This window comes from Moschus berezovskii, chromosome 8, assembly GCF_049115385.1.
Source record: "Moschus berezovskii isolate FMDL1 chromosome 8, NW_MosBer_1.0, whole genome shotgun sequence".
Lineage (NCBI taxonomy): Eukaryota > Metazoa > Chordata > Mammalia > Artiodactyla > Moschidae > Moschus > Moschus berezovskii.
In genome coordinates, this window is record NC_142467.1 from 97,925,457 (window position 1) to 97,937,950 (window position 12,494).

The 12,494-nt window shown below is 48.8% G+C and overlaps 2 protein-coding genes across 3 annotated transcripts in view; one reads left to right on the forward strand and one right to left on the reverse strand.

Annotated features, from left to right (window-relative positions):
- The first annotated feature begins 8,760 nt into the window (after nt 1-8,760).
- TMED1 (transmembrane p24 trafficking protein 1) lies at nt 8,761-12,118 on the forward strand. Its single transcript, XM_055431421.2, has 4 exons — nt 8,761-9,073; nt 9,741-9,838; nt 9,974-10,157; nt 11,136-12,118. Exons 1-4 carry the CDS (start codon nt 8,891-8,893, stop codon nt 11,352-11,354), a joined length of 684 nt encoding a protein of 227 aa, XP_055287396.1. The 5' UTR covers nt 8,761-8,890; the 3' UTR covers nt 11,355-12,118.
- DNM2 (dynamin 2) overlaps nt 11,882-12,494 on the reverse strand; it is an 88,904-nt gene continuing 88,291 nt past the window's right edge. For both annotated transcript variants that reach the window (XM_055431413.2, XM_055431420.2), the window contains one exon: nt 11,882-12,255. In XM_055431413.2, coding sequence (XP_055287388.1) covers nt 12,216-12,255 — 40 coding nt within the window. In that variant the 3' untranslated portion in view covers nt 11,882-12,215. The remainder of the gene's footprint in view (nt 12,256-12,494) is intronic.

Consider the following 12,494-nt stretch of genomic DNA (forward strand, 5'->3'; position numbering starts at 1 on the left):
TTTTTTGGCTGTGCTGGGTCCTTGTAGCTGCACAGGCTTTCTCCAGTTGCAGGGAGTGAGCTACTCTCTAGTCCTGGTGTGCAAGCTTCTTCTATGGGGGTTTCTCTAGCTGTGCAGCATGGGTTCTAGGGCGTTCAGACTTCAGTAGTTGTGGTGCACGGGCTTAATTGCTCTGTGGCACTCAGGATCTTCCCAGGCCAGGGATTGAACCCGTGCTCCTTGTATTGGCAGGCAGTTTCTTAACCACCAGACCACCAGGGAAGTCCGTGTCTCAGTTTAAATGCTAATTTCTTAGGAAATCTTTCCAGATCCCTCTGAACTTAAGAAAAATCCCCTTTCTGAATTCCAGGATAGTACCTTGTAATTTTCTTTGATTGCAAGTAGCATGAGTGTATTTTCATGTTCGTCCATTTCATCTACATTATCAAACTCATCGCTGTAAACCTGTTTGTATTTCCTTGTTTGTTTTTTAATGTCTGTAGGGTTTGTAGTGATGTCTCCTCTTTGATCCCTAATAGTAATTTGAGCTTTCTCTCTCTCTTTTTTTTCTTAATTAGTCTTTCTGGGAGTTATTCAGTTTTTTAATCTTTTTCCAAGTACCAACTTTTGACTTTGTTTTTCTCTACTGTCAGTTTTTTCTATTTCATTGCTTCGTGGTGTTATCTTTATTTTGTCCTTTCCTCCAGTTACCATATGTTTAACTGGTACTCTTTCTTTATTTTTGGCCGTGCTGAGCTTTCATTGCTGCTTGCCAGCTTCCTCCAGTTGTGGCGATCGGGGGCTACTCATGGTTGCCGTGCAAGGGCTTCTCACTGTGGTGGCTTCTCTTGCTGCAGAGCGTGGGGTCTAGGTGCGTGTGCTTCAGGAGTTGTGGCTCGCAGACTCTAGAGCACTGGCTCAGTAGTTGCGGCACGTGGGCTCCAAGGCATGTGGAATCTTCCCAGACCAGGGAATTGAACTGGTGTCCCCTGCATCGACAGGTGGATTCTTACCCACTGTACTACCAGGGAAGCCCAATACTTTTTTCAGTGGCCCAGTGTATATCCACATACAATGTGCACTCAAAATGAAAATGCACTTTGCAGTTGCTTGGTGTAATATTCTGTGAATATCAATTAGATTAGGTCAGCATGGTTCATAGAACATGCTTGAATTTACTGAATTCATCCAGATATCTTCCTCCAGAGTACAGAGACGGAGCCTGTGGTATCTCTTGCAGTTTCCCAATGCCTACATCAGTGCTTGGCACACAGTGAACAATAAATATTTTGGGCTTGTCTGACTTGAAAGCCAAAACACATTCCCTCAGTCTAATTTTGTGGCTCTTTTCTGCGTGTGTATGAGACAAGAGTTGGGAATGATACTTGGTTTATTTATGCCATCAGCTGATTACTGAGTATCACCAGGGCTCAGAACCATGCTGGGTACCAGGGACGCCATGGTGAATGAAACAGCTCCTGCACTTGGGAGCTGAGACTTCAGTGAGTCAGACAAGCAGACAGTGACAGTCTGGCTGGTGAAGTGCCATGTTGGAGTTTGTCACTGTGGAAGGTTCTTCACTTAGCTTCAGGAAGTTTAAGGAAGGCTTCTGGCAGGAGGTGACATCTGACTCTGAAAGCCTGAGAAGGAGATGGAAGGATGGCACCGTAGGTAGAGGGGATAGGGTCTTGGATGTAAGTGAAGACTTCATCCTGGGAGCATCTAATGTGATGCAGGGATCTATAACCTGGAACTTTGAATTCAGTAACAGAGATACACATACCTGTATTGGTCAGCTCTCACACAGATCATGCCCTTAAGAGACAGAACTGAGGAGTCATGAGCAGGGTGAAAGGGGAGCAATGAGGGATGGTGACTTCCTACGGTCACTGTTAGCAGCCAGGCCTGAAGTTGCTGGAAGGGGAGGGGTCCTGGAACTTGCAGAGAACTAGAGTTACTGGCTTTTGTCAAAAGATGCAGACCAAAAGGTAGGAGCCAGGGAACAGACACCTAGACCTTCCTTTCCTGCAGCCTTTAGATATCCTACCAGGGTAAAAACTCAACTGGAAAGTAGAGGAAAAGGTAGCCACCTGGAATGCAGAGGAAATGGCAGCCACATTGATCCTATGTGGAGATATTAGCCCCCTTGCCCCTCCACCCCCACTGTGAAGCAGTACAGAGTATGGCAGAGAACAGTTCTGGTGGGGAAAACACACTGCCCAACACACGCTCTTGTAATCTTTCGATTATAATTTCAGGGGAATCCCTGACCTCCAGAAGCCAGTCGGCCAACTCCCCACAGTCATAAGAACCCCCGGCTAAGATTCTGGGCCAACATTACAAAGGAAAGAGGGGCCTTGTATGAGGGGCTGTCTGCCCAAGATTCCCATCTCTTCTCTGGCTACTCCTCCCACCCATCCCACCTTTATCCCCCTTCTGCCCCTTGAACTCTCTGAGTGCTTTTGATGTCAGAAAACTGTTTTTTTTTTCTGCTTTCTTCTTCTCCCTACTACTTCAAATCTGAACTTCAGTGCCACCTCCTTGGGGAAGCTCTCCCCGACTCGCCCTAGGTGAAATAAGTCACCTTACCAACCTTACGCCAAGCATTGACTTCTGAGCACCTCTGAGGGCCTGAAATCGTTTAGTGGAGCAGCACTGAGGTGACAGCTCCCAGGACATTGACAGTGTCTACTGGGTACATTTTGTTGAATACTGGGAGAGAGGAAGGATTTTACTTAATTGAGGGAAAACAAGAATCACCCATTCACCCAGACAGCATGAAAAATGTGGGGTTGGTAGCTCTATAGGCCTTTATCTCATCCAAAACATCAACAAATTGAGCAAAACTGGTAAGAATCAATTTTATCTGAACGTGGGAAAACAGCTAAACATTTGTGTCAACCAAGGAAATGCAAATCAAGAAGAGGCAAGTTGAACGTGGCAGGAAAGCTTTGTGCTGTTTTCCATACCCTTCCTCATCTCCTTGCCCAGCACAGTGGAGGATCTGAAGATAGCCCCCTGTGTCCCCAGCATGGGGCCCTGGTTCCCAGTTTCTGAGGGAGCAGAACAGCCCTCATTCTCACAGTATTGTGTGTGTGTGTTCTGACATGTCTGGGGGTAACTTGAAGGACTGACTCAGTGTGCTTTAACTCAGAACGTATTCCCAGAAAACACTGTAAGGTAAAGGAACAACTCACAGCTCTCTGGTGTACAAGATTACAATGGAAGACAATAACATACAAGACAAAAGCTGGGAGGAAAAACTTGGGTGAGTTTCTTTGGGTAATTAAGGCATTCAAAAGCACCCATATATACTGGGGAATTTAAAGAGCATTGTGCATACCCAGGGTGGGACAGATGATTAGGAAAGACTCAAGAAGACCTTACTCTTTCAAAGAGGAAAAGGAGTACGTCAAGGTTGTATATTGTCACCCTGCTTATTTAACTTATATGCAGAGTACATCATGAGGAACGCTGGGCTGGAAGAAGCACGAGCTAGAATCAAGATTGCTGGGAGAAATATCAATAATCTCAGGTATGCAAATGACACCACCCTTATGGCAGAAAGTGAAGAGGAACTAAAAAGCCTCTTGATGAAAGTGAAAGAGGAGAGTGAAAAGGTTGGCTTGAAGCTCAACATTCAGAAAACGAAGATCATGGCATCTGGTCCCATCACTTCATGGGAAATAGAAGGGGAAACAGTGGAAACAGTGTCAGACTTTATTTTTTGGGGCTCCAAAATCACTGCGGATGCTGACTGCAGCCATGAAATTAAAAGACGCTTACTCCTTGGAAGGAAAGTTATGACCAACCTAGATAGTATATTAAAAAGCAGAGACATTACTTTGCCAACAAAAGTCTGTCTGTCAAGGCTATGGTTTTTCCTGTGGTCATGTATGGATGTGAGAGTTGGACTGTGAAGAAAGCTGATCGCCGAAGAATTGATGCTTTTGAACTGTGGTGCTGGAGAAGACTCTTGAGAGTCCCTTGGACTGCAAGGAGATCCAACCAGTCCATTCTAAAGGAGATCAATCCTGGGTGTTCATTGGAAGGACTAATGCTAAAGCTGAAACTCCAATACTTTGGCCACTTCATGCAACGAGCTGACTCACTGGAAAAGACTCTGATGCTGGGAAGGATTGGGGGCAGGAGGAGAAGGGGATGACAGAGAATGACATGGCTGGATGGCATCACCGACTTGATGGACATGAGTTTGAGTGAACTCCGGGATTTGGTGATGGACAGGGAGGCCTGGAGTGCTGTGATTCATGGGGTCACAAAGAGTTGGAAACGACTGAGCGACTGAACTGAACTGAACTGAACTCTTTCATCTCTGGTCAATTTCTAGGCTTGATGCAAATAGGAAGAGAAGGCTAAGGCAGAGTTATAAATACCTAGATGGAGTATTGATGTGCTCCAGCGGAGTTTGGCAAAGAGCAGGAGAGGTTTTTCTTTCTTCCTTTTTCATTCCATAATATACGAATATTATAACTCAACAATAACAACATCCAAGTTTTAAATGGACAAAAGACATGAACAGATATTTCCAAAGAAGAAATACAAGTGACCAATAAGCACATAAAAGGATGCTCAGTATCATTAAGAAAATGCAAATCAAAACCACTATGAGCTTTTAGAAGTTCCCTGGTGACCTAGTGGTTAGGATTCTAGGCTTTCTCTGTTGTGGCCAGAGTGCAGTTTCTGGTCAGGGAACTGAGATCCTGCAAGCCATGTGGCATGACAAAACAAAACGAAACAAACAAACCTACCCACTGAGCTTTCAGCGACTGTGAAATTGAGGAGATCCCAGTTAGGAGAAGGATGCTAGATCTCATTGTCCTCCCAGTCCTAAGACCCTCCCTTAATGCCCCTCAATAAAATGGACTCATCCTCAAAAGGGAAACAAACAAACAAGCCACTATGAGATACCACTTCACATACATTAGAAGGAATATACTAAAATTAAAATGGAATATAACAAATGTTTAAGAGGATGTAGGAAAATTGGGATGGGACCCTTGTACATGGTTGGTGGGAATGTAAAGTTGTGCAACTTTACTGTGGGAAAGTTTGGCAGTTTCTCAAACAGTTAAGCATAGAATTACCACATGACCCATAAAACATTATGCTAAGAAAAACAAGGCAGACACTAATCGTCAAACATCCCATTTACATGAAATATCCAGAATTAGCAAATCCACGGAGGCAGACTGATCACCAGACTGGGGTGAGGAGACAATGAGGGATAACTGATGAATGGGTACAGGGATTCCTTCCTGATGAAAATGTTTTGGAAGTGAGTAGAAGTAGTGGTTGCACAATACTGTGAATGAACTAAATGCCACTGAGTTGTTTACTTAAAATGGTTCTTTTTAATATGAGTTTACCCTTGTTAAAAAAGAATCCTTAACAAAAATTTAACACCCATTCTCCACAAAATGTTCAAAATGTTCAAGTAGTAACTCTGAATGACAGAAAAACTTGCAACAGTTAGGAACACCCACATACCTTGCGGTGTACCCCTGCCCTCCTCCCGCAAAAGGAATACCAAGCATGACCATACATAAACTTTGACATTACAAAGTGTTACTTCCCCAAGCTCTCCAAATGTGTAGTTGACAGCCACCAGCTGTATTCAAAGCCTAATTGTCACCACCTGCCAACCTCTTTCAGGCCTATCTTGAACAACTCAACACTGCCAATCTGAACATTTTTTCTTATGTTTAGATGGAATCTCTACAGTCCGTTTCTCCAATGACATCTTTCTTATCTGTTTGCTTAGGTTGCCTCCAAATTCTCTAAACCAGAATGAGAGATTAATTGGCAGTATGCCCAAAGCAAGGAGATAAACCTAGAATATAAATTAACATTTACTGAGGGCCTTATTGCGAAGTTCAGACTTAAATTGAAGAAAGTAGGGAAAACCACTAGACCATTCAGATATGACCTCAATCAAATCCCTTATGATTATGCAGTGGAAGTGAGAAATAGATTTAAGGGACTGGATCTGATTGATAGAGTGCCTGATGAACTCTGGACGGAGGTTCGTGACATTGTACAGGAGACAGGGACCAAGACCATCCCCATGGAAAAGAAATGCAAAAGAGCGAAATGGCTGTCTGAGGAGGCCTTACAAATAGCTGTAAAAAGAAGAGAGGCGAAAAGCAAAGGAGAAAAGGAAAGATATAAGCATCTGAATGCAGAGTTCCAAAGAATAGCAAGGAGAGATAAGAAAGCCTTCCTCAGTGATCAATGCAAAGAAATAGAGGAAAACAACAGAAAAGGAAAAACAAGAGACCTCTTCAAGAAAATTAGAGATTCCAAGGGAACTTTTCATGCAAAGATGAGCTCGATAAAGGACAGAAATGGTATGGACCTAACAGAAGCAGAAGATATTAAGAAGAGGTGGCAGGAATACACAGAAGAACTGTACAAAAAAGATCTTCACGACCAAGATAGTCACGATAACGTGATCACTGACCTAGAGCCAGACATCTTGGAATGTGAAGTCAAGTGGGCCTTAGAAAGCATCACTACGAACAAAGCTAGTGGTGGTGATGGAATTCCAGTTGAGCTATTTCAAGTCTTGAAAGATGATGCTGTGAAAGTGCTGCACTCAATATGCCAGCAGATTTGGAAAACTCAGCAGTGGCCACAGGACTGGAAGAGGTCAGTCTTCATTCCAATCCCAAAGAAAGGCAATGCCAAAGAATGCTCAAACTACCGCACAATTGCACTCATCTCACACGCTAGTAAAGTCATGCTCAAAATTCTCTAAGCCAGGCTTCAGCAGTATGTAAACCGTGAACTCCCAGATGTTCAAGCAGGTTTTAGAAAAGGCAGAGGCACCAGAGATCAAATTGCCAACATCCGCTGGATCATGGAGAAAGCAAGAGAGTTTCAGAAAAACATCTATTTCTGCTTCATTGACTATGCCAAAGCCTTTGACTGTGTGGATCACAATAAACTGTGGAACATTCTGAAAGAGATGGGAATCCCAGACCACCTGACCTGCCTCTTGAGAAACCTGTATGCAGGTCAGGAAGCAACAGTTAGAACCGGTCATGGAACAACAGACTGGTTCCAAATAGGAAAAGGAGTGCGTCAAGGTTGTATATTGTCACCTTGCTTATTTAACTTATATGCAGAGTACATCATGAGGAACGCTGGGCTGGAAGAAGCACAAGCTGGAATCAAGATTGCTGGGAGAAATATCAATAACCTCAGATATGCAGATGACACCACCCTTATGGCAGAAAGTGAAGAGGAACTCAAAAGCCTCTTGATGAAAGTGAAAGAGGAGAGTGAAAAGGTTGGCTTGAAGCTCAACATTCAGAAAACGAAGATCATGGCATCTGGTCCCATCACTTCATGGCAAATAGATGGGGAAACAGTGTCAGACTTTATTTTTTGGGGCTCCAAAATCACTGCAGATGCTGATTGCAGCCATGAAATTAAAAGACGCTTGCTCCTTGGAAGGAAAGTTATGACCAACCTTGATAGCATATTAAAAAGCAGAGACATTACTTTGCCGACCAAGGTCCGTCTAGTCAAGGCAATGGTTTTTCCCGTGGTCATGTATGGATGTGAGAGTTGGACTGTGAAGAAAGCTGATCGCCGAAGAATCGATGCTTTTGAACTGTGGTGTTGGAGAAGACTCTTGAGAGTCCCTTATACTGCAAGGAGATCCAACCAGCCCATTCTAAAGGAGATCAATCCTGGATGTTCATTGGAGGGACTGATGCTAAAGCTGAAACTGCAATACTTTGGCCACCTCATGAGACGAGTTGACTCACTGGAAAAGACTCTGATGCTGGGAAAGGTTGGGGGCGGGAGGAGAAGGGGACGACGGAGAATGAGATGGCTGGATGGCATCACCGACTCTGTGGACATGAGTTTGAGTGTACTCCGGGAGTTGGTGATGGACAGGGAGGCCTGGCGTGCTGTGATTCATGGGGTCGCGGAGAGTCGGACACGACTGAGCGACTGAACTGAACTGAACTGAACTGAGGGCCTATGGATGCACTAAGCACTACATAATCATCTTACTTAATCTTCACAACAGCCCAGTCAAGGACTAGTATCATCCCGTGAGGCCCAGCAGTGTGATGCCTCAAGTAAAGCATGGGGCATGGGCTGAACTAGGCAATCTGCCTTGAAAGCCCACACTCTGCTTTTCTCTGCTTACGCTAAGCACCTGGGCTGTCGAGTTTGAGACCCTTCGCGAGCAGGGTGAGGCCAAGCCCCCGAGTAAACAATATGTAAAAAATGCAGAGGACCCACTATGGGCCAGGCCTCATCTCAATTCTCATCACCGCCGATTTAAAAACAAGGAGACTGATAAAGCAACGGTTCTAAGTCGCCAAGGAATGAAGGATTAGGCATCGGACCTGGGGCCAAACTCAAGGACCTGGGACCGGCAAGAACCCACGTTAATAGAAAAGTCTCCACCCACCCTAGCTGAGCTTTTTAATACACGAGCCCTACGGGTGGCGTGCAGGCACACACGCTGCTTCTACGCTCGACACACTACACCCGGACTGATTCGAACAGTCGTCGCGCGCGGGGTACTTTGGGAAAACCGCAGGACCTAGCTGCCTCCATCACAGTTGTCTTAACTTTTGCCTGAGGAGAATGTACCACCGTGGTCTTATTTTTGTAATTTTTCCAAACAGTGTTTGAGGCTATAAAGGAGGATTTACAAAGAAAAATCTGCAAAAGATCGAGTGTTTCCAGGCGCATCAGGCATTCATTCGGGCAGCTAGGCTCTCCGGGGGTCCTTCACTCCTGGTTCCGCGGGCTTCGGATAACGGACAGAAGCGGCTGCCAATGAACTCCGCCGAGTAGCATAAGGGACAGGGCTATTCCTTAAAGGAACCGCAACCGGTTAGCAGACCAGAGAGTGACCCGGATGATGGCGGCCGGCGCGGCCTTAGGCTTGGCCCTGTGGCTACTACTGCCGCCAGTGGGCGTGAGAGGGGCAGGACCCCCACCGATCCAGGACGGCGAGTTCACGTTCCTGCTGCCTGCGGGGCGGAAGCAGTGTTTCTATCAGTCCGCGCCGGCCAACGCAAGCCTTGAGACTGAGTACCAGGTACAGGGTCCCGGGCTGGGGAGCGAGCGGAGGCACGGACACGGGGCGTGGCCAAACCAGAGCACGCTATGCACGCTTTGAAGCGGGAAGGAGGAGGAGCCCTAGCACGGGGGCGGAGCCAGGGGGAGCGAGGCGGAGGGGCGGGGACAGCGCGTGGGAGCGGAAGGGGTGGAGATAGAAGGCGGGGCTAGAGTTGGGCAGCGGGGAGGCGGGGCCATCGGGAGAACGAGGGAGCCGGTCAGAAGGCAGGACCTTAGCGAGTGGGCGTGGTCAAAAGAATCGGGTGGATTGAGGGGGTTGGAAGACCAGGATGCTCTACAAAAAAAGGCGTGGTCAACCTGATAATTTCTCGGAGGTTGGGCTAAGGAAAGAAGGCAGGGCTCCGTCGTCTCATTTGGGGTATGGCCAAGTCGGGACGTGATCTCTGTGGGAGGCGTGGCCATATAAAAGAGGGCATCAAACCAGTGGGGCCGGAGCCAAGGCAAGGGGCGCGACAGAGGGACGGGAGTGAGGCAAGACTGGCTTGAAGGTGTAGGTGTCAGAACTCCGGTAGACCTCTGGGTGGTGGTCGGTATGGGTTTGTGCGGGTCGGTCCAGCCCTGACGTTCTCTGGCAGGTGCCTTTGGCTTAGCCCTAGCCCTCTATCCTGCTCTTACCTGCCCCCCAGGTGATCGGAGGTGCTGGGCTGGACGTCGATTTCAGTCTGGAGAGCCCTCAGGGAGTGCTGCTGGTCAGCGAGTCCCGCAAGGCAGACGGTGTGCACACGTGAGTTAAGTCCCGCTGGCTGTCCGGGTTCAGTTACAGCCCTGCCCCTCGCCGGTGGCCTCGGGTTACCACCCTGCCTGCCTCGAAAAGTCCAGCTGGTCGGCCACTCAGGGTCATGTGTGTCTGTATGCCCAGGGTGGAGCCCACGGAGGCCGGGGACTACAAGCTGTGCTTTGACAACTCCTTCAGCACCATCTCGGAGAAGCTGGTGTTCTTTGAACTCATCTTTGACAGCCTGCAGGATGAGGAGGAGGTCGAGGGCTGGGCAGAGGCTGTGGAGCCTGAGGAGATTCTGGATGTCAAGATGGAGGACATCAAGGTGCGCCCAGGAGAGCTGGGGCCACTCTTTCCAGATCTCTGGCATTGCTCCCTGCCCTCTCACCTTGGCTGGAGTCTGCCTGGGCCTGACCCCACCTTCCCTACATATTGGTGCATGCATGCTAAATTGCTTCAGTCCTATCATAGCCAATTCTTTGTGACCCTGTGGCCAATAGCCCAGCAGGTTCCTCTGTCCATGGGATTTTCCAGGCAAGAATACTGGAGTGGGTTACTGTGCCCTCCTCCAGGGGATCTTCCTGACTCAGGGATCGAACCCACTTCTCTTACGTCTCCTGCACTGGCAGGCAGGTTCTTTACCACTAGCCCCACCTGGGAAGCCCCCTACATACTGGTGCCCCCAACGTAATAACAGTAGAACATTTCTAGGTATAAACCTTGTTCTAAGGGCTTAAATTACTCATGAAGTCTCCATAACCACTGTATTCGTAGGCAAGAATACTGGATTAGGTAGCCATTCCCTTCTCCAGGGGATCTTCCAGACCAGGGATCGAACCCAGTTCTCCCACATTGCAGGCAGATTCTTTACCATCTGAGCCACCAGGGAAGCCACCTATATGTAGGGAGTGTGCTCTAATTATCCCCCATTTACAGTTGGGGAAACTGATGAACAGGATGGCTATAAGTAATTCTCCTAAGGCCACACAGCCAGCAACAGAGCCAATATTTGAACCCAAGCAGTCTGGCTTCACCTACTGCTTTTTATTAATTACTAGTTAGTATGCTCTTTATGCCTAATTAGGCATTCATTTCTTACAACCCTGAGGTTTAATTTGGAGGAGGAAACTGAGGCCCAGAGAGGTTGTTTACTTGCTCATGGTCACACAGCCAGCGACTGGCAGAGGGCTTGAGACTCAGGCAGCTTGGCCACTGCATCTGTGCTCTCAGCTGTCTCCACCACAAACGAACTCTCACTCCCATCATGCAGGACAAAGCCTTGCCTTTCCCCTCTCTGCCACAGGAGTCCATCGAGACCATGAGGACCCGGCTGGAGCGCAGCATCCAAGTGCTGACTCTGCTGCGAGCCTTTGAGGCACGTGACCGTAACCTGCAAGAAGGCAACCTGGAGCGGGTCAACTTCTGGTCGGCCGTGAACGTGGCCGTGCTGCTGCTTGTGGCCGTGCTGCAAGTCTGCACGCTCAAGCGCTTCTTTCAGGACAAGCGGCCTGTGCCTACGTAGCCTGCTGCTGTGGAAGAACAGGGGAGAGGAGGGGCAGCAGGACGCATGCATGTGAGACTTAGGGGCATCACTTCCCCAACTCAGTTTCCTACACAAGGGGAGGCTGTGTAGTTCCAGCCCTGAGGTGGGGCACCCACCATGTCTCTACCCTTTCGGGCCTGGGTGGAGAGCACTGGCTGGCTTGCAGGTGTGGGTCGCTCCAGGAGGGATGGCTCAGTGGCTGTACCTGTTTTCCTAGAAATGGTGCATGGGGGGCACTGCAGGGTTCGAAGGCAACCCTGGGGTTTTCTGGCCCTGCCTCTGTCCCCTACTGTAATGTGCCTTAGCCTGAGTCTTCCAGTCTGCACCAGCCCAGGAAGCAAACTCCCCGTTCTCCTCCCGCTGGCCTCCAAGTCAGGTCCCGATAGGAGGGGGCTGACTGCTGCAGGATCCTATACTTGCCTGCTTGTGGCTCCACCCGAGCCTGTGCTGCTACTGGGGGTGGCCTGCTGTGCCAGGGCCAGGGGGAACAAGACATGGCTGCAGTGTTCTTGCCAGAACAGTCACTTTTATTGACAGGAAGGGGCCTGACCCCTCGGCCTAGCAGGGAGTGGGCTGGGTGTGAGGTCTGGTTACAGAACTCGGGGAGTGGAGTCTGTAAGACCACCTGGCCCTCCTGCTCTCCCTGCAGGGGCCCCAGGCGGGGCCAAGGGATGGCCCGGGAGCCTCCTGGAACAAAAGGTGGTCTGGGCACCAGAGTCAATAAATTATGGTCAGAAAAAAAATCACAGTGCCTGGTGACTGGGGCTCAGGGACACCAGCCAGGACAGTCCTGCCCCCCAAGAGGGCAGCCGGATGGGCGGGAGGGGTCTCCCACGAAGCTCAGAAGAAAGGCCGGGCAGGAGCCGATGGAGGTGGTCGCCTGGGCACAAGAGAAAAAATCAGAAAGCAAAGTTTAACTGTGACCCGGGCTGAGCCGGAAGGCCTGTGCCCCCAAGAGGGTGAAGGGGGAAGCCCTCAAGACTATGAGGGTGAGGAGGAGCCTGACCACTGCACAGTATAAGGTGGGCGGCTAGGATACCCTCTCCCTTCAGTAAGTCGCACACCTGTCCCAGGTCCCCATCCTGGCCTGTTATCAGTGCTGTGTCAGGGGCTCCAGCC